At 50.1% G+C, this 26,408-nt stretch overlaps 1 protein-coding gene across 1 annotated transcript; it reads right to left on the reverse strand.

Moving 5' to 3' along the window:
- Window positions 1–674: 674 nt before the first annotated feature.
- On the reverse strand, window positions 675–14,734 carry P2ry2 (purinergic receptor P2Y2). Its single transcript, XM_032893064.1, has 3 exons — window positions 14,398–14,734; window positions 6,538–6,728; window positions 675–2,144 (listed from the first exon to the last, which is right to left on the reverse strand). The coding sequence occupies exon 3, from the start codon at window positions 2,138–2,140 to the stop codon at window positions 1,016–1,018; it is 1,125 nt and encodes a 374-aa protein (XP_032748955.1). The 5' UTR covers window positions 2,141–2,144; window positions 6,538–6,728; window positions 14,398–14,734; the 3' UTR covers window positions 675–1,015.
- Window positions 14,735–26,408: the final 11,674 nt, after the last annotated feature.

Here is a 26,408-nt window from a genome sequence, read left to right on the forward strand (position 1 = left end):
TGGCAAATTCAAAGGCCACCTTTGGTTACCCCAGATCTTGCCTAATCAGCCCCACTGCCCTCCCCCACAAGCCCGGGGGTTGGAGAGGGGAGAACCAGTTGTTGATTTTCAGGAATTTTGCAATGGGCTTGCCATTGTGTTAGTAATTTAAAATTGAAGTAGGATTGGCCACAGTGGGATTGCTTGCACCACAAGGGTTGGCAGTGTTATAAATAAAAGCCCCTCCCCACCCCAGTTCAGTTAAATGGTTCGATGTTTACGAGCTTACGTGAAGTTTTGTCAACTGGGGACCCCAAGAACTAGAACCCTATTTGAATCTTCTCCGTGCTTGGTATGGTACCATCCTTAAAAGCAGGGTTGACCTGGGGGATCTGAGGAGGGATCCCTGATCCGAACCTTCCTACTACTGAAGGAAGGCAGATGGCAGAGATAACAGGCCTTCGTGTGGGTGGTGCTAGCTTACTAGGCCGTGCCCCAGAGCACAGCCCAATGGGTGGCACAGCCTCTCATAAAAGTTACGGTTTCCACCTGCTGCCAGCCCATGGGAGTCTCCAGATGGTCCTGACAATAGCTCTCAGATTCTTGTCTCTTGGCCTGAGGGTCCTCCTCTGAGCTGAGTCTAGTGCCCAGGTATATCACCATGGGAACAAAAGCCCTCTAGTCACCTTTCGATTCTACTCCTGATCCAGGTAGCTAGTCTGGACTCTGCTGTGTTCTCCCTGGGCCTGCTTCTCCCTTGGATTTAAGAGGCTGAAGCTTGGCCTAGGTACCTTGGCAGGAATGGCAGCTGTTTGCATGGGAGTCAGGTGGCGTTGCCTTAGATACGATTCCCCAACTCACACATACAAATGATTGGGGACTTTGGGGTCCTGTCACTCTTGGGACCACAGGATGAGTATCCTGAGTCCCTGCCAAATGAGAGCCGTTGATATCATATCAGAGGATATCAGCCCCTTTGAACAAGCCTTGGTCCCCTACAGCTCTCCCCTACATGAACTGACACCTGACTGAGCTGCTATAGACGAATGTCCTTAGTCTCACTTCCAGCTGGTGTGGACTCTGTCCTTCTTGAGTCATCACTGCTGATCGACAAATTTTTCCTCACAGTGTCAGTTCTGTTAGGCCTGTGCAGGCCCAGCTTGCGACGAGCCTGTGGGCTGGGTGTAGGCTCTGTGGCGGGCTTGGCATCTCGGGCAAAGCGGACCAGTCTCTGCCCTGCCAGGAAGTAGAGCACAGGGTCAAGGCAACTGTTGGCGCTGGCCAGTGGCCGGGTGATCTTATACGCCATGTTGATGGCGTTGAGGGTGTGGCAACTGAGGTCAAGTGATCGGAAGGAGTAATAGAGGGTGCGGGTGACGTGGAAAGGCAGGAAGCAGAGGGCGAAGACGGCCAGTACCAAGGCGATGGTGCGCACAGACTTGCGCTTGGCCCGAGGCAGACCTGTGGTCCCGTAAGCCGGTTTGAGCAGCCGTCGGGCCATGAGCACGTAACAGACCAGGATGATGGAAAAGGGCACAGCAAAAAGTAGACCCAGCATGACGGAGCTGTAAGCCACAAAATGGCTAAAGAGCTCTCGGGCCGAGGTGTCGTGGCAGGTGATTCGGGTCCCTCTCACGCTGGTGGTGACAAAGTAGAGCACGGGTGCCTGGCAGGCCAGCACCAGCACCCACACAACCGCAGCCACTCGGCGGGCATAGCGGGCATGGCCCCAGCTCAGGGAATGCAGAGGGCGCAGGACCCCCAGGCACCGGTGCACGCTGATGCAGGTGAGGAAGAGAATGCTGCAGTAGAGGTTAGTGTAGAAAAGGAAACGCACCAGCTTGCAGAGCACTGTGCTAAATGGCCAGTGGTCACCCTGGGCGTAGTAATAAACCAGCAGCGGCAGGGAGGCTGCGTAGAGAGAGTCAGAAACTGCCAGGTGAAACATGTAGGTGGTGGAGGCGTTCCAGGTCTTGAGGCGGCACAGGAAGATGTAGAGGGCCACGACATTCAGGCACAGCCCGAGCACGCACACCACGCCATAGGACACGGGCAGCAGCACATACTTGAAGTCCTCGTTGAAGCGACATTTGTAACCCAGTTCGTCCCCCTCCCAGGTGCCATTGATGGTACTATTCCAGGAGTCCAGGCCTGCTGCCATTGCCCTGCAGGAAAGGGAGGTGTGGAAAGAAAGCCATCATGACTGGGCTCAAACAGGGACCGGGCTCGTTAAGATTTGCTTAAGGCTAGAGGTATAGCTTGGTGATAGAACGCTTGCTTGGCATGCAGGAGGCCCTGGGTTCAAACTCCATCAACACACACTAAAGATTCACCTAAGCCAGATGTATAATCCTAGCACTTAGGAGGCAGAGGTAGGAGAATTGTGAGTTGAAGGTTTGCTTGGGCAGGCTGAGCTACATAGTAAGTAAGAGCTTGTCCTGAAAACAAACAAACAGAACAAAAAACCCCAAACAACCCAAAGACCATCATCATCATCATCAACAACAATAAAAACTTATTTACCCAAATCAAGGCTTTTTTTTTCTCCCAAGACAGGAAGGTTTCTCTGTGTGTAGCCCCGGCTGTCCTGGAACTCATTTTGTAGACCAGACTGGCCTCAAACTCACAGTGATCCACCTGCCTCTGTCTCTGCCCAAATCAAGACTTGTATTGTCATGTGACCTGGACCCCCTCCCACACCCAGAATCTCCTAAAGCCCCAGAAACTCGTGAGATCCATGAAAACCAACATCACATAATTCTAACCTCACAACAGGGTGAGCAAACCATAGTCTAAGGGCTGACTCCAGCCTGTTTTTGCAGGAGAAGCTCTATTGCAACACAGCCACGCCCATCTGTTGAGCAAAGCTGATCAAGACCACATGGTCTTCAAAGTCTAAAATATTTGCCTTGAACCCGATGACCCCCACCCCGCCTCCTTGCTCTAAACTCATGGATCAGTTAGTCCAAGACTGAGGATGCAGAGGCTTGGAACAGAGATCTAGGGATTCCAGAGGGGTATAATTTCCGATTATAGGAAGTGGCATCAAGATTGACCCTTTGCTGCAACCCAGTGCTCACTGCCCACTGAGTTTCCCTGGTCCGAGCATTCAGCATGCCCAAGTCCTCATGAACTCTCAGCTTTAAAACTCATCCTCTAGTCTCTGGCACTGGAGAATTTGCAAGGGTCTCCCTTTTACATCATCCAGTTTCTTGTGCAAATTTCTTCTTACATTTTTAACTTTTATTTTATGTATATGAACGTTTTGCTTGTGTCTATATCTGTGCACCAAGTGTGTACCTGGTGCCTGCAGAGGTCAGGGGAGTCACCAGAACTGAGCCTAGGGAAACTGGTGTACTCTCTGTGGGTATTACTGGTAACAGAACCACTAATACATCTCCCTAGCCCTTGTTCAACTTTTTTGCTTTGTTTTGTTTTTTGCATTGTTTTGTTGAGGTAGGGTTTCTCCATGTAGCCCTGCCTGTCTGGAACTCCCTCTGGAGAGAGAGGCCTCAAACTCACAGAGATCAACCTGCCTCTGCCTCCCAAGTTCTAGCATTAAAGATGTGTGCCACCACTGCCTGGCTCAACTTTTTAGAAGTGTTACTGCTGTATTCTGGCACTTTCTAAATCTGCAAACAGCAATCTTGTTCTGAGAGGGGACAACAAGATGGGGCAGTGAGCTTCCTGGAGAGCCCAGGGAAGTCTGCGGTTGCTGTGGGATTAGGGAAAGAGAGAGGTTTCTTTGGAGGAGTAAGTTTAGCTCTTCCAGGCCTTTCTGCCGGCTTTGTGCCTTGTACTTTGCCCCTATCCACAGGGCCTGACCAGCCAGCAGACAACAAATGCCTGGAGGGCAGGTGGCCACCTCTCCCCCCCTCTGCATTCCATCCTGTGGCCACTAAGAGCTCTTGCAGATCAAGGTGAGGAGGCCCAAACCTGCCATTGCAGCATTCAGGAGGCTGAGGCAGAAGTAAAAGGAGTTTGAAGCCAGCCTGGCTACATAGAGAGACTGTCTCAGAACAGTGGGGGCTGGTGAAATGACTCAGCCAGCAAAGGCACCTGCTGCCAAGACTAATGACCTGAGGTCAAGGCAAAGACCCCATATGGTGGGAGAGGCTCTCCCACGTGGTCCTCTGCCCTTCACATGTGCCCCACAGACATACGCAAAATAAATAAGCGATGGATATCACAGATATGAAGTATGTGCATGAAAAAGAAAATGACAGGCCTTCTTGGGCTAGAGTAGAAACGTTTTATAGAAAGGGGCCTAAGGCAAGACATGGCCTAATACTGTGTGGTGAGTAGCGAATAATCAGCTTCTTTTACCTTCATTTTCCTGAGCTAATAACTTGGTATGGCTACTGAGAGCAAGATTATGTTGCTAAATCTTATTTTATTAGACAGATTCAAAATACATTTAAGTATCTTTTTTTTTCCTTTTTCTTTTTTTCAGAGCTGGGGACCGAACCCAGGCCCTTGTGCTTGCTAGGCAAGCGCTCTACCACTGAGCTAAATCCCCAACCCTCAAAATACATTTAAAAACCTTTGATTTATTTATTTTACGTGTATGATGTCTTGCGTGCATGTATGTACCTACGTACATACATGCGTGTAGAGATCTTAATGCAGGTTGGTAGATCCCCTGGAACTAGCATTAGGGTTGGTTGTGAGCCACCATATGGGTGCTAGGTCCTCCCCAAGAACAGCAATTACTCTTAACCACTGAGCCATTCTTCAGCTTGGAAATTTAAAAATGTATGCATGTGGGTTTTTGTCTGGACATACATGTGCTGTGTCATGTAAGCTGAAGAAGGCATCTGGTTCCCAGGAACTGGAGTTACAAATGGTTGTGAACCACCAAAGGGGAAATCAAACCTGGGTTCTCTGCAAGAAAACTGCTAAGCCATCTCTCCAGCCCCAAGAAATCATAAATTTCACAAATTTAGTATTCCTCCTTTGGAAGCACCGTAGGGAATTCTTTGTTTACTTTTTCATAATAAATTTATATTCTCTCTGTCTAAAGGGAAGCAAAGCAAAAATGACAATGACAGCATCACTCTCAGCTACAGGGAGGGAGCAGGCACAGGGACTGAAGGGCACAGCAGACTGAACATGAGGGTCCCAGCTGAGAAGCCCTTCTCCATCTCAGGGGTCAAATCTCTGCCTTGGAGAACGGCAGTACTAAATCTCCCTCTGCACCACTGGAGAAAGGGAGCAGCTTCTTCTAATCCCTGAACCCCATTACTGCATGGCTGCTCCATTCCTGTCCCCCATTACTGCTCTCCACCTGACCGGCTCTTTAGCCGGTCACTAGTCAACGTCACTAGTTCCCAGCTGTTCCGTGCCCATGGAATCTCTGACACTAAAGGGCAGGGTGGAACTTCCTTTCCCCAGAACCAAGGAGCTTCCCTTTCCACCTGTTTTAAGACATCCTGGCCTCTGCCCTCCAAGCCAGCTGGGAACTCAATCATAATGGCCCTGTTCCAGACTGTCACTGCCTGTCCTCTCCTTCCCTGGGCCAACTAGCCTGTAAAGCCTGTCTTGATAGCCCCAGTACTCTCCCTTAGCACCAATTAGTGATCTTGGCTCCATGGAGACTGCTCCGTCTGACTCTGTCGCTGGTCCCCTCACACTGGCTGGCTCTGCTATGCCCAGTTCTTGCTGGCTGTGTCCCAAGATCTCCCAGTTTAATGGAGAAGCAAACCAGCCCGTCCAGGCCTCATTATCTCTGCTAAGGCTGTATGTACTGTCCCGAAAGCCTTTCCAGAATGATCCTTCACAGACACATTTCACCCATTTCTCAAGGCTCAATCACTGAAACTTTCTAAGTTCTCCAGTCCCTCAAGCCTTGTGGTAATCTGCCCTTCTATTCCCTCTTCAACATATTTCTTTGAGGGCTTGATCCACGGGATGATCATCTCTATACCGATTGCCCCAGTAAGCAGCCCAACCTGCAAGCAGCTATTCTGAGAAAGAAAGGATGAGTGAATGGATGGGTAAATGATGCTCCCCGTGGGAACCCAGAGGAACTGAGCACAAGAGTCATGGGCCCCAGCCCACCCAAACCTTTCTCCTGTCCCAGAGGGATCCTTACAACATCTCTTGTTCAACCCTGTCAGGACCCGGAAGCTTGCTCTGCCCTTCTGGAGCCATTGTAACAGTCTGGGAATGCATTCTAGGGACTGGTTAGCAGGCGGAGGCAACCCCATACCTTCCTCGGCTCATCTTTGGCTCACTCTCATCAGTTTCAGCTCCTGCAGCCCCCTCCGCTACCCTTCCGGTTCAGTAGGGATCAGATTAGGTCTGAGCAGCTCCTACAAGGTAGAGCTCAATTCTGGTCAGTATCTACACACACTATTGGTTTTGGTTATACTGGAAGGAATTGGAAACACTAGGCTTGACACCAAGGGCTCTGTGGCTCCAGAGCCTGAATTCAACAGATAAAGGAGAAAGGATAAGAGCAGGGTCCCTGCGTCGGGTCCCACTGATGTAAGCAGAATTCAGTGCACACACATACAAGATGCCCAGCCTCCCAGCCAATGGACCCACCTCACGCACCTGGACCCGATCAGCTCCTGCTTTTGGTATGACGAGGATGCTCAGAGTCCGTTCCAGTTCTTCACTCACATGTGCACAGGCCTGGACCAGCTACTGGGACTGAGGCAGGAAACAGGAAGAACAGGTTCCCGGGCCTGGGCCCTCGCCCAGCCTCCAGCATTTTTCAAGGCAAGCAGTTGCCTGGAGGGCTCCTGCAGACACCCAGAGATGAAGAAGGAAATGTGGGCTCAGACTCTGTCAACCAAGCCATGGTTTCTCTCTCTTCTCCTACGGATTGCCTCCTCTTCTTTAACTGTGGCCCCAAAGAAGCCAAGAGGAGACCCAGTGCTCTTGCCTGGTCCAAGTGCCCTCTGCACGTCCACACACCCTGCTATATCCCTGCTAGCTCATATGTTCCAGGAACGGCCGTTCACAGCCTTCCTCTCTGGCACCCCCTTTCACAGGAAGGAGGCATTGTGGAAGGTCTCCCCTGGTATCTTGCAGTGCTGAGCCAAGACTTAGTGTTCCTTCCCTTGGTCCTGGTCCTGCACTTTAGTCACACAGCAGGAAACAGTCAATTCCCTCTTAGCCCAGTATATACTGCATGTGAATGCTAACATACCTTCTTTGTCTAACTAGAGACCCCGCCTCTTCACTCCATTTAGATATTCCTCCACAGGTGTTATACACACACACACCATAGCTGAATACACACAGGTACAAATTTGCACATGGACACCTAGAGCACACATTTTCACACTCCCATGTACATGCAGTGAGCATATCGACATGGTCTAGAAGGGGCCTGGTACATCCTCTGGAAGCTACATCTGCTGAATTCCCATTTGATGGAGGAAGAAACTCAAGGGTGGAGCTGAGCTGGGAGCCCCTCGCATTCAGCAGGCACAGGGCATTTGACATTTTCTAGAGAGAGGAGAGCTGCTCAGTAGAAGGAGTCCTCTGTGTGGACAGGTCCTCGTACCTACCAGAAGCTTCCTGAATAATTTTTTTTCTTTTTGACAGAGAGCTATACATTTCAGCTATATATCTGAGACTGATCTCACCGTATAGCTGGATGAACTTGACTTTCTGATTCTTCTACCCTTACCTCCCAAGTGCTGGGACTGTAGACGTGCACCACCGCGACCTGTTTGTGTGGTGCTGGGGAAGATAACCAGGGCTTCAAGTATGCTAGGGAAGCATTACTAACTGAGACAGACAGACAGACAGACAGACACACACACACACACACACACACACACACACACTTTGGTTGTTTTGGAGCAAGGGCCTGAAGCATGAGAGGTTAGTGCTACATCACCGAGTTATGCTTCTGGCCCCATGAATATCTTTCCCCCTCTGTTTACTGTCTCACAGTCGGGGAGTGGAGCTCAAGGTACAGCACAACCATAGGAGAGATGGAGGAGATGGGTGGCTGCAGGAAGAAGAGGACCAAGAGTGGGTCTGGGAAGCGCTTCCGGCCACTGACGATTTGATGCACCAGCCCTGGCATCTCAGGCTAACATGGTCCAGAGCGTGGGTTGCTATCTGGCTGTCTGCTCAAGGTCTTGGTGGTAAGATGGAGCTCCATTTTTCACCTGGCCCCACCCAGGTATATTCCCTGAGGTCTGTCCTTGGGAGGTGCCTAACCAACCAGCTGAGGCAGAACATGACACTTTCCCAAAGGGCCTCCACCATCCCTCTAGGTGGCCAAGTCAACTTTCCACCCCATCAGATGCCTACCACTCACCAAGTCCTACCTGTTCAACCAGTGCAGCTCCTTAGAGGTGCCTTTATGCCCTTTGCCTGACGCAGACACAGGGCTAGCCTTCCCTTATCCCTTTGCCTGACGCAGACACAGGGCTAGCCTTTCCCTCTGAACCACTCACCACCCTCTTTGCACAGTCCTCGCCTCCCTCTGCCCTGCCTTTCCAACCTTCACTCTTCAGTCACACTGTCTTCTTGATACCCATCTTTGATCACATGACCCTCCATAGCTCCCTGGTACTGTCAGGTTAACATCCAAGATCCTCAGCTTTGCCTCAAGGTCCTAGCTGAACTGGTTCCTGCCACCCTAGAAGACCTGCCATTGTCAGCTTCTCCCTCACCCTCCTGTCTCAGTTCAACTGAAGCAGTCGAATTGTTCCATCTCATTCAGTGACGGCTTCCTTCATCGTCTACCACCTGTCTCCTCTCGAGAGCTGAGCGTTCTCTGTGACCATTTGTTAGGTGGCTTCATAAACCTCCTCATATTTAATCTGGAGGTACCCACAGGCTGAAGAAACCTTCCAGGGCCACAAAAGTAGCAAATAACAGAATTCTGCTGTGCCCCTGAGGGCTACTTCCTACCCTGCAAGGCCCAAGTCCCATCCATCTCCAGGGAGCCCCCTGCCCATTCATCTTGGACTCCAAACTCCCAAGCTCTGGCTCTTTGCTCCATCTCCAGCAGAGAGGTCCCTCTTCAGGACTTCCCAACTGTGATGAAGCCAAGATGTACCCATTCCTCAGGTTAAAAAACAAAGACCACAAATTAGGAGGCTCAAGGTCTCACTCAAGACTCCCAGAGAGTCAAACGCAGAGCCAAGCCCAGCAGGTACAGCCCCTTTCCCAACTCCCTGCTTCTTTTTCACGAGTCCCAGGTTAGTGAGTCTAAAGCCAAGAGGAGGAAGCGGCTGCTCCTAGGCTGGCAGCGGAATTTCCTGGGTGGTTAGACAACATTCCAGCTCCTCTGCTAGGGTGGCTGTGGAATGTGCCACCTGCTAGGCTGGTGGACCCTGTCCAGCCTGGCAGGGGAGAGTGTTCTCTCACACCCCGGAGACCCCTGCGACCCACCTACCTTTGTCAGGGAGAGATTTTTGGGAAGGGAACTGAGGACCTGGACTTAAAACAGCGTCAAGAGGCAGGAGAGAGCACAGGGCGAGGAGGGAATCTGTTCTGCCCTTCTCAGCTGTTGGTTGGACAGGGCTATCAACCCCATAGCCCACAAGTCAGTCTCCTCCTAATGAAACAGAACTTGCTTGTGAGCTGTTGAGATAGTTCAATAAAAACAGTCACACTCGCATTACAGAATAATGAGAGAGGAGGCTGCTGTGTAGGGCAGAGACAGGAGGGGCGGGGTACCCCTAAAGAGGAGCGGACAAGTACTGCAGGAATTATAGATGAGGCTACAGTGGCAAGGGTACAGCCAGACTGACCTAAGATCACATTCCCAGTCCCATCCTGGGGTGGGGGGTGGGATGGAGGTGGGTATAGGGGACGGGGTTGTGGCTGGGGGATAGGGGTACGGGTCCCCAGAGTCCTCTACATTCCCCTCTGTCCCCAGGGTTGCCCCTGTGCAGATTACCTGGTGACTCTAAGTTACATTCTTTCCTAATCTCAAGAAGTTCACTGTCAAGGTCAGGGAGGCACACCCAGAAACAGACAATGACAGTTGGGGTGCCAGGCTTGAAGGAAGCCCAGAGGCCCTGCTGGGAAAGGAGGCCCTGGTGGTCGGGAAAGGTTTCCTGGAGAAAAGATCACCTGACTTGTGGTTAAAAGATGAGTAGGTGTCGGGTGGGTGGAGGGATGAGTGAGCACAAACCTGGGCAAGATGGCCTGAGCCACTAAGCACCCCTGTGGCCGAGCGAGCGAGCAAGTGAGCGAGCAAATTACAGGGTAACAGAGGATTAAGAAGTCACTGCCTGTCCCCTTGTAAATGTCCTCCAAGGGGCTGGAGGACAGCACTTCCCCTCAGCTGTGCCTGGTATATTAATTACATCATGAGCACTGAGCACAGGGCCTAGTCTGGGGACACAGTTCGGGGTGACCTCTCATAGTATCAGATGGTGTGTGTGTGTGTGTGTGTGTGTGTGTGTGTGTGTGAATGTGTGTGTGTGAATGTGTGTGTGTGAATGTATGTATATGTGTGAATGTATGTATATGTGTGTATAAGTGTGCATGTGTGTGTGTGTGAGTGTGTGTATGTGTGTGTGTGTGTGTGTGTGTGTGTGCGTGTGTGTGTGTGTGTGTTCTCTCTTCTAGACGGTACCTGTGCTCTTCAGCCCGTTCCCTTAACCTCCCAAGATATCAGCTGTGGGAGCCCTCACTGAGGCTGAGAGAGCACCAAGTGCTCCAAATCTGAGAGTCCTAAGGAGAAAGGGACTACCTAACCAGGGCAGGACTCCAAACCACTGACGCTAAGTGGCCCACCACAGCAGAGTGCAGCAGGACTTCAGAGAAGGGCTGAATGGACTTGGAACCACAAGGTCCTGGACTCCACTCCAGACAATCACATCTGCAGGCCTCCAGTGAGACCCTGGGTTCAGGATCCAACTCAGAGCCTGTAATGCCGGGCAGTCTGGGTCTAGTCAGATCCCATCTCTGAGTGTAAGTTCCTACTGGTCACACTGGAAGAGTCACACAGTCGCACAGGGCAGTTCACTGAGAATGAATAAGGCCTGGGAGTGATGGGGGCGGGGCCTGTGGGGCACAAGATGTGTACAGTCCTGATTTGCAGGCAGTATCTTCCCATTGTGACACGGACACACTGAATTCTAGGACCCCACAACACTGCTCATCACAGTGTCTGGCTCTGCAGAGAGGCAGAGGTCGTGGTCCAAGCCGTGGTCATGTCTGGGAAGGAGCAGGAAACATCCAGCTTATGAGATGGGAGAATCTGGGTATACATCACAGGATGTACAGGAGGCTATAGGACAGGAACTGTCTCCTCGGAACACTTTTGGAACATTCCCAGGCCAGTGGCTCTCAGAAGCTAATCCCAGGAGTCCCTGAATCCCTTCAGTTTGCTGTTCCTTCAGTTTGCCTGCTGAAGCGGGTGCTTCGTCCAAAGTTCTGTTTCTTGTGGCTCCAAAAAGCCTTCCGCTGAGATTCTCTGAACCCTGGGAGTTTGTGCTCATAGTAACACAACCATAACTCACAATCCTAAGAGGCACAAAGCTCTGGCAAACACCTGCCAATGCCTCTACAAGCCTGGCTTCAGAGGACGAACTCTTCCAGGCCCCGAGGAGTGCCCAGCCAAGCTTTGGGGAAAGACCCAGGGATGGGTAAGTCATTTGGGGAGATCCAACCATATCCAAAGGAACCAAGGGACTAGGAACTCAGGGGCCACAGAGTCAGCACAACTCTGTCTTGGGGAGGTAGTCGCGGAAGCTTTCCCCAAGGAGCTGGGGAAATAACTTGGTAGATAACTTGGGGCTGTGAAGAAGACAGAGATGAGAAGGGAGGAAGCCCAAGCCAAGACTCAGTGGGCGAGGGGACAGGCTGTTGAGGAAGTGCCAGTAGGTCATGAGTGGCTGGCTTGGAGGGAGGGTTACGTGGCATGGAATGTGTGGGGGCCAAGGAATTCATTTGAAAGGGCTCAAATACCAAACTGAGAGACCTTATTCTCCAGACTGAAAAGGGAAGGCATTCTCAGAGTTTACAAAGATGGTACGACATGGAAAGTGGTTAGCACCAGGGAGTTTGGAGGGTAGGGGACCACTGTACTTATAGTGAAACAGGCCAAAGAACTAGCATTTTGCTTCAGGACTCCCTGTCAGCATCTTTCCCAACCCCAAGCACAGCCTTGGCCAGAGTCTCTCTTACAAAGGGAACTGGAGGCCAGGGAGTCTTCAGGGGACTGGATCCACACAAGCCAGAGGGAGGCCTGGTGCTCAGGCCTCTCTTCTTAGTGGCAGGGGTAGGACACCAAAATGGAGGATCCAGTTGGACCCAATAGGGTCCAGGATGTCACTCTCTGCATCAAAGAATCAAAGAATTCTTTATCAAGATTGACGTACGCCTTAGGGTCTGGGTGACAGGGCAATAGAGGAACTTACACTCTCTTAAGGTGGAAGGACTAGGGTGTAGCTCAGTTGGTAGGATGTTTACCTAGAATGTAGGAAGCCCTTGCCGTGATTGCCAGCACCAAATATAATGAGTGCATTCCTATGAGCCCAGCATTCAAGAGGTGGAGGCAGGAGGATTCGAAGTTTAAGATCATTCTACAGACTGAGTTCAAGGCCAGCCTAGGCTATGTAAGACCCTGTCTTGGAGCAGGGGGACCCACTATGGTGGCTCTTCATGAATCAAGGCCTTTCTCCTGAATACACAGAACCTGGTCGCTCATTTCCCAACTACTCCCTGTCTCCTGCTATGTGCCCCATCTGTGCTGGATGATAAGGACACAGAAAGAAAGACATGGCCTGGCTTCATAACACAACCAACCAGCTTCTCTAGAGATTGAAGGAGGGTTTCACATCCCTGTTCTTCCCGTTAGGTTCTTCTGATGGCTTAGGCACCCAAAGGCATCTCAGGAGGAAAGTACAGGTTAAAGGGTGCACAGGCAGACCTGAGATAGGCAGTTAGGAGGTAGAAGAGATGCATTGGGGGTACTTCATACTCAACAGGCCAGCAAGGTCTTCCTGGTCCCACGAGCAGACCTGGGGATAATGGTGGTTCTCCTGTAAACAGCTGGGCAATTAGGCCACAAGAAAGGCCTGGGAGCAGCCAGGTATGGTGGTGCTTGCCTTTAATCCCAGAGCTCCAGAGTTAGGTTATGGGCAGATCTCTGTGAACTGTGGGTCAGCCTGGTCCATGGAGTGACTTCTAGGACATAGAGTGAGACAGTGTAGTATTCAAACGCCCCCTCAGCCTAGAAATAGGTGGTATAGCCTCAACCTGAAGCTTTGACCCTGGGCAGGGAGGCTTCAGCTGGGGCAGGGAAGCAGAAGTCCCAGGTTTTATGTGGCTGTGTGACCTTAGACAAGACATCCTCCAAGCCTCTACTTTCTGATCTACAAAATAAAGGTGATAGATAGTTCCTTTCTCGAGGGGCCTTTTAGGAGGATAAGATGAGGAATTTTTATAAACTGTAACAAGTAACAATTCAACAACATTCCAACAGTAGCATAAGCTAGTAATTAAAAAGAAAGATTACAGCCAGGAAATTAAAGAACTCCTGGTGTCACCCATGAGGCCTTGGTGACATCCTCACACGCTCACGTGGTTCCTGGGGTAGGTGGGCAAGAGGGGTCCCAGAAAGGCCACAACCTCACTCTGCGCCTAGGCAGCCATTTCTGAGGATTACTCACTATGCCAACCTGCCCATTTCCTCAAAACCCAAGAGTATCCAAAGCATGGAGGAGAAGAAAGGCAGGACCCACACTGGCAGCCTTGTAGAGGCTGACTGTTCAGAGAATCTCCTTCTTCCCACTCACATCCACAGATAACCCGACACTTCGCTGCGGGCCCAGCCTGATCTTCAAAAGCCACTATTCCAAACTTGATCCAAAACAAGGCTGCTGACCCAGGGACTCTGGGGATGCCATTCTGAGAACAGCAGTCACCTAGCCCTATAAATCTCCAAACAGGAAAGGCTAGTTCTCAGAAGGATCTACACTTGGGTCTAGCTCCTGGAGATCACACACACACACACACACACACACACACACACACACACACACACACACACACACACACACACTTTAGCCCTAGTGAGGCGGACACTGTTTCTTCTGCCTGACCCTTCCTACAGCACCACCTGCCAGTTAAGTTTCCAGACAGATTAAAGTCTTAACTGTCTGTATATGAAACTGCACTTGCCATCCACACCCACCTCCCTTCCCCATCTCCCACTCCCCAGCCCACACCCCCGCCACTGCTGCCACTGCCTGCCATACTTTACCGACACTGAGTGGGCTACCCTCACTCTGAGGAGTGAGGCAAGAGTGCAAGCGCAAAAGTCTCCAGGATTCCCAGGTCTCTTAGCCCACCGACTTAAGCCCCAGGGGTACTCACAAACTAATTTAAATTCAGTCCCTCACACCCTAAGGGTGTGCGCCTTCGTCCACTAACACACAGATTCCCCCAGTACGCTGGTAAACACATCAGGGTGTCACTCACCGAGGTCCACGCTCTAGAGAAAACAAAGTTCAACAGCGCGCCGGCAGCCGGCTCTCACCGCCCAGTTTTGCGCAGTACAAGGGCTGGGAGCCCAGGCCCTCGGGACAGAGTCACGTAATGGGCTCTCCCTGTTTGGCGCTGAGTCGACAGGCGCGCCCGTCCTCAGGCCGCACTTGGCGGCCTCTCACGGTGTTCGTTCCTCTCTAGGTCCCCCTCATCTCCCCGCCGCACTGGTCCCCTCCAGGCGCCGCCGCCGCCGCGGTTCCTGGTGCCCGAGTCCCATGCCGAGCCTCTCAGGGTCCCACGTGCCTGGAAGCGTCGCGGTCCCCGCCCTACCCCGCCTGGCTCCGCACCCCATGGCCGGGCGGCGAGCAGGAGGGCGGGGCAGACGCTGGGCAGACACCGGAGCCGCCCCCAACCCTTCCAGACAGAGGCGTCCAGTCTGCCATCCGCTTGGAGACGCGGTCAGTCAGTGTCGCCGCCGGTCAGCGTGTCCGCAACAGGCTGTTGAGCAGGGAGAGGCGGAAGGCGACCGTCCTGGCTGAGCAGAGGCCACCTGCTTCGCTCGTCGATTTTCAGAGATGCCCAAGTTCTACCAGGTTTGCTTGGTGCTGGCGTGGCTCCTGTCACTGCCCACCGATGGACCATTATTATACTGACCCGCAAGCCTCCCCTCCGCTGCCGACCCAGCCCATCACTTATGGATGCTTTCGGACTGCTAGTACCTGGAGAAGTCTTTGCCAGTTTCACCACCTCTGTCTGCTTTTGCTCTTCCTTTAGGTCAAAACAGGTCCGTGGGAGTCCCGGTTTAGTTTGGTCTTTCATCTTGAACTGCCTCTCTAGCCTGCTCTGAAGACTTTCTGCAATCACAAACCCCATTTCTGTCCCTGTCCTAGTTTGAGCACAAAAAGGCAAGGACCACATCAGCCATCTCAGCTGCTGACCGGTGAATGGGTGGATGAATGAGTGTCTGCCCCCTCCCACTTCTGACTCAGGAATCTGGAGTGTAAGTTCTAGGTCACCTTTAGTACTGAAAGACACAATCAGGGACCCATTTTCTGTGACATGAAACCAGTCTTTTCAAGATCCTACTTCCCGTGTCCATCCAGGGAGTCTCGGGGTGGTCAAATAAACGAACAAGTTCCAAACAGGCCTTTTCCTGTGGCCGGGAGCTTGCTCTCCGCCCTAAGGTTGGGGGCTTTGTTAGCTGCGTATCAGGTGATTAGAGTCCGGTTCCCGGCCCCTGGAGGAGCCCAGAAAACCTTGTCCAGAGTGAGGAGCTGTGTGTCTGAGCCTCCCTGCAGTCTCCTGGGGCCTTCGAGCAGACACAAAGGCTCCTTGTCTAACCTCTGCTAGGAGCCGTGCAGGTAACTTCCAGAGACCTAGATCTCTCCGAATTCACACTACGGCTTTAGGGTCCTAGTGTAAGGGAAGTCTTTCTGGTTATCGAAATCCCAGCGGGCAGTGGGCAGTCTTGGGCTTTACACTTGCTGTGGTTCAATTCCTTTACTTTATAGCCAAGGACACTACATCCCCAATGCACGTGACATCTGAGTTTTCATGTCAGGTGACCTAATAAAGCCCGAGGAATTCAGATTCAAGTCTTCCTTCACTTTTTTCTGTGTCTACTTTCTAAGGTTTAGCCCTCTTTTTGTTGTTTGTTTGTTTGTTTGTTTGTAGCTAGGGTCTCCCTGTGTCGGCCATGCTGGCCTCCTACTCACAGCAGTCCTCCTGACTCAGCCTCTTGAGAGCTGGTATTTTAGGCATGTGCCACCAAGCCTGGCTCTCGGTTTTTCTGCACAATGCGTAACACACTCCTTTCTTGCTGTACTCACTTAGTCTCTCTTACTTGCTTACTTATCTTCCTGACTAAGTGTCTTTATTTGGGGTCCTGTCCATCATCCTGAGCTTCCTGGGTCTACAGAGTGAGTATCCGCTCTCAGAAGTGCCTGGAAGGCTAGGTCCCCTGATGCTCAGACTTTATAGATCATAAATCCAGCAGACTCGGGGTTGGGGATTTGGCTCAGAGGTAGAGTGCTTGCCTAGCAACCGCAAGGCCCTGGGTTCGGTCCCCAGCTCCGAAAAAAAGAAAAAAAAATCCAGCAGACTCCCCGACCTCATCGTTTCCCCACCCCCACCCCCCACACCATCTCGTTCCAATCTGAGCACCTTTGCACTCATATTTCTTACTTACTCACAACTTGAGAGTTCAAGACTGAGAGAGTTTAGAACCTCTATTGATCCAGCCAGGAAATGGAAGCTCTCTGAGTGAGTCACAGTAAGTACCATATGAAGGCTAGAGCAGCACTGAAGGCGTCTCCCTGAACCTCGCAGCCAAAGCAGGCTAATGGTAAGGCCCAGGCACTGTAATGGTCCCCATGACCTGCAGTGAAGCCGCAGGGGCAACTGCATTAGCAATAGAAGTTCAGGAGGGGACTGTCAAAGCGCCAGCCCTGGCTCCCCCGGCCCAACTCACATTAGAAGGCTTCCTGTCTCTCCATCCCTGAGCAAGCACTTGCTTCCTGGCAAATCCCCATCTTCCTTCTCTGACTTTTCATATCCCTCGAGAAAACTTCCTGCTCTGAGAATCCAAGATGTGGGTGGGGAAGTCCCTGCCTGGCCTAGTCTCTAGCCTGACCCTCTGGTATTACTAGAATGGTGCCTCCGTCTCCCCTCACTGACACTCTCTGCTTCACACTCTCTTGGGGGCTTCCTCCGCCCCTCAAGGCAGCCCAGCCCCCCAGCCTCCACTCCAGGTCTTTCCCTCTCTGCCTCCTTTCCTGCTTCCATTTAGCCAGGCAGGCTGAAACCCGGAGCCCTCATTCCCCTCCGGCTGGGTGCTGGCCACTCCTTCTGCCCCCGTACTTCTCTGTGTTTGGCCTGCTCCTCTTGACTCCCAACCACTGATCTTCTAAGACCTCCTCCAGATGCCACGCCTTTCAGCCCGCAGTGATTCTCTCCCCCTCTGATGGGGGTCTCTTTGAAAGTGGGGCCCAGTCTGTCCTACCCTCAGGTGACTGTCCAGCCACTGGCACTGTCCCTGCCACACGATCGGACTCCAGAAGGACTCTTTATAGCTCCCCTCCTTTGTGCTAGCTACTATGTTAAGGCATCTCAGTCCTCACCAGGACCCTGAGTTAGGTGTTATCACTCGCATGCCACATCTAGGGAGATGGAGGCTTGTATAGTGAGCTTGTTGTAGGTCCATTAACCCTGGAACTGGATTCTGCTGGGGGGTGGGGGGAAGGCCCTGAAGACAGTTCTTGGATCACAGCTAGGCCTTAGAGTTGGGGTCGACACTGGCTCCCACTCTGCAGAGCTGGGCTGACTACCTTGCCTTGTTTTCCCTAGCTCCCAACACTGCTGTGGATGTTCTTACTCCTCCTCCTCCCTCCCTCCTCCCTCCCCTCCTCCCTCCTCCCTCCCTCCCTCCTTCAGAACTAGGATGGTTCTCCTCAAGTTTCCCCTGACCAGGGCCAGGGCTTGAAAGGCAAATGAATCCTGGAAGCTTGGCTGTTGGCATGCCAGGAGGCAGGCACTCCAGGGAGGTGCACCCTCCCCCCCCCCAAGAAACAGGAAACTTTGATTTTCTGCCTTGGCAAAGGTCCCTCTGCCTCCTCTAAAGCAAGATCAGCTACCAGATTTGCAAGACCCTGTACAAAATGAAAGTGTGGAGGATCCTTCGTTTAAAAATTGTTAAGAATTTTAAGATGTTGACAGAAGTAGTAAATCAAGTACTAGGCCGGATGTGGTAGTGCACACCTTTAACTCCAGCACTCAGGAGGCAGAGGCAGGTGGATCTTTGTAAATTCAAGGCCAGCCTGGTCTACATAGTTTGTTCCAGGACATCTAGAGCTACCTAACTGAGAAGCTCTGTCACAAAATAGACAAGCACTAATGCTACAGTTCTTGTAACCAGGAAGCTAGCCCTGCTCTCAGGCCTTTCCTTCCTCATCTGTCGATGAGCAAGAGGGAAGAGACATGAGTAGGAGGTTCAGCAAGAAGCACGAGGATTGAGTAGGGGTCATCACGGCCATCGCTTTTTTAATGTACGTGTGCAGGTGCACATAGACAGATGTGCACATGCATATGCATGCGCATGAAGGCCTAAGACCACCTCAGGTGTCATCCTCAGGGATTCCACCCACCTCCTGAGGCCACTGACCTGGAGCTGACCAATTAGGCTGCACTGGCCAGCCAGTGAGCCTAACAGACCTTCCTGTCTGCCTCACAGACACTGAGGTTACAAGCATGTGTCACCAGGCACAGCATATTCACCTGGGTCAGGGGATCGAGCTCAGGTCCTCACTTGCAAACATACGAGCTGAGCTAGCTCTCTGTACACACACACACACACACACACACACACAACCCACGGACATCAGACTTTTTGGTGGATGAATCCTTAAGTTTGATTCTTCTTAAATTTTTTTTTCTTTTTCATTTTTTTTTTCCCCCGGAGCTGGGGACCGAACCCAGGGCCTTGCGCTTGCAAATTTTTATTTGTTTTATATGTATGGATATATTGACCTCATATATTTCTATTTACCACATGTATGCCTGGTGCCTGTGGAAGTCAGAAGACAGCATCAGAGAGCCTCTGGGGCTTGAGTTAGACGGTTGTAAGCTGCCGTGTGGGTTATCTGGGTCCTCTGAAAGGGTATCAAGTACCCTTAACACTGAGCCTCTTGGTTCTCTTTATTTGCAAAGATTTTATTTTTAGGTGTGTGTGTGTGCGTGTGCGTGTGTGTGTGTGTGTACATGTGCACTTGAGTGCAGTGCCTTCGGAAGCAAGTAAAAGCTATCAGATGCCCTAGAACTGGTGTTGCAGGTGGTTGTGAGCACCTGCTGTAGGTTCTGGGGACTGAACTCAGGTCCTGCAGAGGAGCATCAAGCCTTCGTAGTCACTGAGCCAGCTCTCCAGTCCCAATAGTTTTTATTCTCCTTTTCAAGAACTCAGCCTGTGTCAGAGAAGTAAGTTACTGAGTCTCTGTACAACACTATCAGTGACTTAGTATCAGAGTTGTACAGACCCAGTGAGGGAAGCCAAGATGAGAGGTAGGAGGGAGGGAGGCTGAGGGATTGATAAAGAGAGGAGCAGAGATGGAGGAGGCTTGCTCAGGACAAAGATGGCCATTGTGCAGACACAAAGACCTGACCGTAGAATCCCTGCGGGGCTGGGCTGAAGGCGTGGATGGAGCATAGCGATGCTATACATAGTAACCAGTTTGCTGCCAGGAGCTACCTCATAATCCCTCCCTAGTTGGGATGGAAGTTGGGGGTGGCATGTAGGAGCCAGAAAAATGGTCAGTAAGGAGATTTAGATCTGTCCCTAGGCTCTAACACCCTGTTGCAGGCCTCCAGACCCACCGTCTTCTACTAGGACAAACTGCCCAAGCCCCTATCTGGCAGTGTGCCCCATGCTACTCATTGAGTGGTCTCCTATTTCATTAAGGGCAGCGGCAGTCTCCAAATCTGGCTTCTGGACTCCCTGTCACCCTGAGGCATGCAAAACATAGTCCCTTTAGTGTTCCATTCAAAGTCTTTCGTGACTTTCCCTGAGTGAGCAGGTGTCACTTGCTCCAGTCCTCAAAAGTCTCCCGCACCACTGCCACATGGGACATCCCACTATTGCTCACGCCTCAGTCCTTTCACACACACACACACACACACACACACACACACACACACAGAGAGAGAGAGAGAGAGAGAGAGAGAGAGAGAGAGAGACTTTTTCCTGTCCTTCTGAGGTGTCCCACCCATGGGCTGAAATCCTCCAGCAGTCAGTGCTCCTCCACCCCCACGGCTGGGCTTAACCTCACCCACTAACACACCAATCCACTCCTCCACAGATGCTGAATTTAAAGTGCTCACCCTGAGCTGACTTGGGGGATTAGTTATTTGCATCCACAAAGCTCGGCTGGGCTGGGAGGTGGCCACCATGTGAGCTGAGCCTCACCAGGTAGGGGACAGCGCCTGTCTGTGGAAAGCAATGATTCCAGCTCTGTCTCAGACACTTCCTGAACAGGTTTGGCTCCTAGGTTCCAATGGCCAGGAGTCCAGAGCAGCAGAGGGCATTTTCAGCAAGAAGATTACTCCCAGGGATCTGGGTGTGGTGGCACACACCTGTAATCCCATCACTCAGGAAGTAGGAAGATGCAAATTTGAGGCTAATCTGACTACAGAGAAAGACCCCTTTCTTAAAATAAACAGAACTGGGGTGGGAGAGACGGTTCAGCCTCCTCTTCTAGAGAACCAAAGTTTGGTGGTCAGCACCTACATCACTCGGCTTACAACCACCTGTAACACCAGGTCCAGGGCAGCCCGGCACCCTCTTCTGGTCTCCAAGAGCATCATGCATGTACACGGTACTCAGACCTTCATGCAAGCAAAACACTCATACGCCTAAGTAAGAAAAATCCATTTTAAACGGCAAACAAAATCTACCTGGATTTGTTTACCAGGACTACCCGTGTACCAAGCAATTACTTTGACCATTGCTATTTCTTCCGCTTTACTTTGAAGTAACTTTCATTAGTTTGTTTTAGTTTTATTTCATGTTCGGTTTCCAAGTTTGTTGAGGCAAATGCTTATCACATTCTACCTATTTATTGAGATAGGACTTATTCTGTAGTCTTGATCAATATAGAATTTGTTTTGTAGACCAGGCTGGCCTCAAACTTGGCAGCGATCCCGCCTGTGTCTTGAATGCTAAGATTAGAGCCTGAGCCACCGTGCCTGCCTTCTGTTTTAGCATCATTCTTTTCAGATAATGTTAAATGTTGAAAGCTGCTTTGCGCGCACACGTAAACACACACACACACACACACACACACACACGGCGCACAGTTTTTCTTATTCTTTTCCAAATAGTGGTTGAATTCACTTTTAAAGCACTTTATTTACCTTCGTATGTATGTTCATGTTTGCATGTGCGTGGACACCCAGGTTGAAGTGGGAACTCGTCCTCTGCAGCTCTCCCATCTTATTCTTGAAGCAGTGTCTCTCAATCAAACCCAGAGCTTATGGATTGGTTAATCTCAGTAACCACACTGCTCTGGAAATCCCTTGACTCCAACCTTCCAAGACTGGAAGTATAAGTGGGCTGCTATGCCCACCTGACATTTCCATGGGCTCTGGGGTACTGATCCTCACACGAGGTAAACCCTTTAACCACCCAGCGATCTTCTCTTGTATTTTAATTTACTCTATAACTCAAATAAACCAATTCAACTCTAAACCAGGAGTGATGGTGCATGCATATAGTCTTGGCACTTGAGAGATAGGAGAAGAAGGATCAGGAGTTCAAGGCCAACCTGGACTACAGAAGGCCCTTTTTCAAAATAAAGACAAATTCTTTTTAGAATATTAAGATGTGAAAGAGCTATTATTTGTTAAATGTATTCATTTTTTAGACAATCTATAGGATGTGTTAGGATTTTTATTGTTGTTGGTTTGTTGGTTTGAGGCAGGGTCTTCTATAGCCCAGTGTAACCTCAAACTCCATATGTAACTAAGGCTGGCCTTCCACTCTGATCCTCTTTTTTTCTGAGTGCTGGGATTACAGGTATGCGCTGCTAGGTTCATTTATTTGTGTTTGATTCCGTCTGAAGAACAGTGTCTTAGGGCAAGAGACTTGGCTCCAAGCTTAAGAACACTTCTTCCAGCCTGCACGTTGTGATGGTTTGTATATGCTTGGCCCAGGGAGTGGCACTATTAGGAGGTGTGGCCTCGTTGGAGTAGGTGTGGCCTTGTTGCAGTAGGTGTGGCCTTGTGGGAGTAGGTGTGTTACTGTGGGAGTGGACTTTTTTTTTTTTTTTTTTTTTTTCAGGGCTGGGGACCGAACCCAGGACCTTGCGCTTCTTAGGCAAGCGCTCTACCACTGAGCCAAATCCCCAACCCGACTTTTTTTTTTAAGATTTATTTTATATATGGTACATTATTGCTGTCTTCAGACACACCAGAAGAGGGCATCTGATTCCATTACAGGTGGTCATGAGCCACCATGTGGTTGCTGGGAATTGAACTCAGGACCTCTGGAAGAGCAGTCAGTGCCCTTAACCACTAAGCCATCTCTCCAGCCCGGGAGTGGACTTTAATACCCTAGTCCTAGCTGCCTGGGAGTATTCTGCTAGCAGCCTTCAGATGAAGATGTAGAACTCTCAGCTCCTCTCGCACCATGTCTGCCTAGATGCTGCCGTGTTCCTGCCTTGATGATAATGGAGTGAACCTCTGAACCTGTAAGCCAGCCCCGATTAAATGTCATCCTTTATAAGACTTGCCCTGGTCATGGTGTCTGTTCACAGCAGTAAAACCCTCAGACACGCATGGAGGCTGACAACTGCCTGTAACTCCAGTTCCAGGGTGTCTAACACCCTCTTGATTTCCATGGGTTCTACAGGCATGTGATACACATACACAAACTCAGGCAGGCACGTGCACACACGTGCATGCATGGACACACACAAACACACACACACACTAAATGAAGAAATAAACACTTTCAAAAAAAAAAAAAAACAATGCCTCTATTCTAAATCAATCACTTCCGAATAAATGAAGAGTTCAAGGTGATTTCTGCTGCATTTGTTGGATCCCGTGGTTGTACAGTTGTGAAAGCAGTAATAAATCATGACTTCAGATGATGACCTGGCACAGTTGGGACCTGCCCAAAATGAGGAAGGATTGAACAATTAGATGCCAGGACCAGACCTCACAGAGAATGTATCTGTTTTGTGCTTTTGCAGAAAAGTCAAACAAAGACATCAATAGAAATTCACAACTTGTCCATGTTTTTAATCCCAGTACTTGAGAAGCAGAGTCAGGAGGATCTCTGTGAGTTCCAGAACAGCGAGTTTTATGGTGAGACCCTCTCTTGACACAATACTACCACAGATGTGTTATATACACAAAGACACACACACACACACACACACACACACACACACACGCATGCACACACACGCACGCACACACATACACACCATGGTCATGTGATAGTTTGTAATAGCTGGTTCTTTCCTTCCACCATGTGGGTTCCCGGGATTGAACCCAGGTCCTCAGGATTGATGGCAAGCATCCTTACCTGAGTCCCCTTGCCCACTCAGCTTTCATATAGTCTAGGCTTCTTTCGTGAAGCCCATCCCCTGCAGTGATGGCTCCTGACACTATCAGTCCCTGGATCCTTGTCCTCAGGGAACCCATTCACGAGAGAGCTGCACACTTGCATATTGCCCTCTGTCCTACCGACCATCTTACCTTCCCGCTTCAGATGTCCATGATGTCCCAGATCTTACAAATCTTTGTTTAAGAACATCATGAGCCCAATAAAGTCCTAATAGTCATGTCGGTGGCTGGATGCCCAGGATGCTGGGGGCAGGCTGTGCCTTAGTGGAGATATTGTCTACATGGTGTGCTGTGATCCAGTTTTCCTGTAGGTATGTAGGGAAGGAGAGTTAAAGTTTGCAAAGAAGCTTTGTTCCTGTTTGCTTTTTGTTTGTTTCTTTTGTCGTTTTGAGACAGGGTCTCTCTGTACTGTCCACACAGCCTTGGCTGTCCTGGAACTCACAAGGTAGGCTAGGTTGGCCTTGACCTCTGTCTCCCAGATGCTAGGATTAAAGGCACGCACCGCCGCACCCAACTTTAAAGTTTTTTTACCCTAGGGTCTTCCCCAGGCCTTGCATGTTCTAGGTATGTGTTTTTACCTCTGAGCCGCGTCCCCAGCCCCTGGGAAGGACTAAGCATGCAGTTTGCATTTTTTATCCTTAGAATTTATCCTTTGTGTGATCTATAGTTTACTCACTTTTGACTTTATTTACTATTATGGCGTGCTGTGTGTGTGATGCGTCTGTGTATCAGAGAGGGGCTGGGAGGTGAGAGGACAGCACTCCAGAGGACCTAGTTCTCCCTGTCCACTGTGGGTGGCCCACTTAGCTGCCGAATCTTCCCAATGGCTGTTATAGGGCATCTCAAAGGAGATCTGTGTTTTCCTTTTGTAGGGTCTACTTGTTATTTTATTAGTCTAGATCTGAAACAGACACAGAACTTTAGGCCACTATATATCCATATTTATTTTTAACCTTCATACCCCACTATACTGGCAGTGATATGTCTCCGCCTTCTTTTGTACTAAACTTCTCTTCTGTTTTCTTTTCATTATTTTGAAGCTCTGTATTTAATATACAGACATTCTCTCTGTGTGTGTATGTATGTGTGTGTCTCTGTGTGTGCATATAGGTAGGCCTAGGAGCCCAGAAAATGGAGCTGGATTCTCTGGAACTTGAGTTTCAGGCACTGTGAGTCATACCACGGGGTGCTGAGAAGCAAGCTCCAGTCCTCTGCAAGAACAGCAAGTGTGTGTGTGTGTGTGTGTGTGTGTGTGTGTGTGTGTGTGTGTGTGTGTGTGTGTTGTGTGTGTGTGTGTGTGTGTGTGTCTGTGTGTGTGTGTGTGTGTGTGTGTCTGTGTGTGTGTGTCTGTGTGTGTGTGTGTGTGTGTGTGTGTGTGTGTGTGTGTGTGTGTGTGTGTGTGTGTGTGTGTCAGTTTCATTTAGCTTAAGCTGGCCTTGAACTCCTATTGCTCATAAGTCCACCTCCTCAGTTCTGGTTACCAGGGGATGGCAACTGGCATCATAAATATTGTTTTTAAGTCACTGTTGCTTCCTCACATAATATATGAAATGCTCATACACATACAATAAAATGAATAGATCTAATTTTAAAATAAAAAAATAAAATTTTAATGAGGGGCCGGAGAGATGGTGCAGTGCTAACAGCACTGATTGCTCTTCCAAAGGACCCAAGTTTAGCCCTCACAGTTTTTTGTTGTGTTTGTTTGTTTGATTGGTTAGTTTTGGTTTTGGGCTTTGTTTGTTTGCTTCTTTTGGTTTTTCAAGATAGGGTTTCTCTTTGTAGACCTGGCTGTCCTAGAACTCACTTTGTAGACCAGGTTGGCCTCAAACTCAGAGATTCACCAGACCTCGACTCCCAAGTGCTGGGATTAAAGGTAGCCCCGCCAGGCTTTGCTCCCCAAGTTTAGCTCTAAGCACCTACATCTGGCAACTCCCAAACACCTATAACTCCATCTGCTGGGGAACCCGATGCCTCTGGTCTCCCTGGGACCCCTTCACACACTTACACATACCCACACATACAGACAAATGCATGTGCAAGTAATTTAGAATAAATAATAAAAGCAAAAGTTTCAATGAGTAATGAATTTCCCTGGTTCAAAATTTCATTTTTACATGTATTTATTTTTCTGAAACTCACCGTGCAACTGAAAACAACCTTGAATTTATGAACCACCTGCCTCCGTCTCTCAAGTTCTAGGATTATAGGCATGTGCTATCGTGCCTGGTTTATTCCACCCTAGGAATCAAACCCGGGGCTTCACGGGTGCAAGGCAAGCACTCTGCCAACTAAGTTACATCCTCACCCCGAGCCCTAGTTCTGCCACACTCACTGAGACAGAGTCTTGGCATGTAGCATAGGCTAGACCCTGCAGTCCTCTTGTCTCTGCCTCCCTGGTGCTGAGACTACTGGAATGCATTGCCACACCTGGTAACACTGTGCTTTTTTTTTTTTTTTTTTTTTTTTTTTTAAGCTGGGGATCTGTCTAAACCCTAAATCCCCAACCCCTTGACCCTAAGATCTGGGAGAACCCTGGGGAAAAGACTACTGCAGAGCTAATCGTCATTATTTAGCTGTGTAGGTATTTTTTCCTACGAACAATGCAATGAGAAACTGCATACATGCTTTTTGCTCAGCTGCCAACATGCACAGGAGAACTTCATTGCAATGCTGTTCCTAGATCAAAAAGTTCACGCACTTTCACACTTGTTGCCTTCTCTTCAGCAGGCAGGAGAGACCCTCGTCCTCCCTAGCACCGATCTAGAACTACTGAGGTGTTTTTAATCTGAGAAGTGAAAAGTCAAGTGTCTGGGCAGTTTTTTTTTGCAGTTGTCTCTTTTTGGTTGTTATCATTTCCTAACAAAAGAAGCTGCTGAGATGCC

This window comes from Rattus rattus, chromosome 2 (assembly GCF_011064425.1).
Source record: "Rattus rattus isolate New Zealand chromosome 2, Rrattus_CSIRO_v1, whole genome shotgun sequence".
NCBI lineage: Eukaryota > Metazoa > Chordata > Mammalia > Rodentia > Muridae > Rattus > Rattus rattus.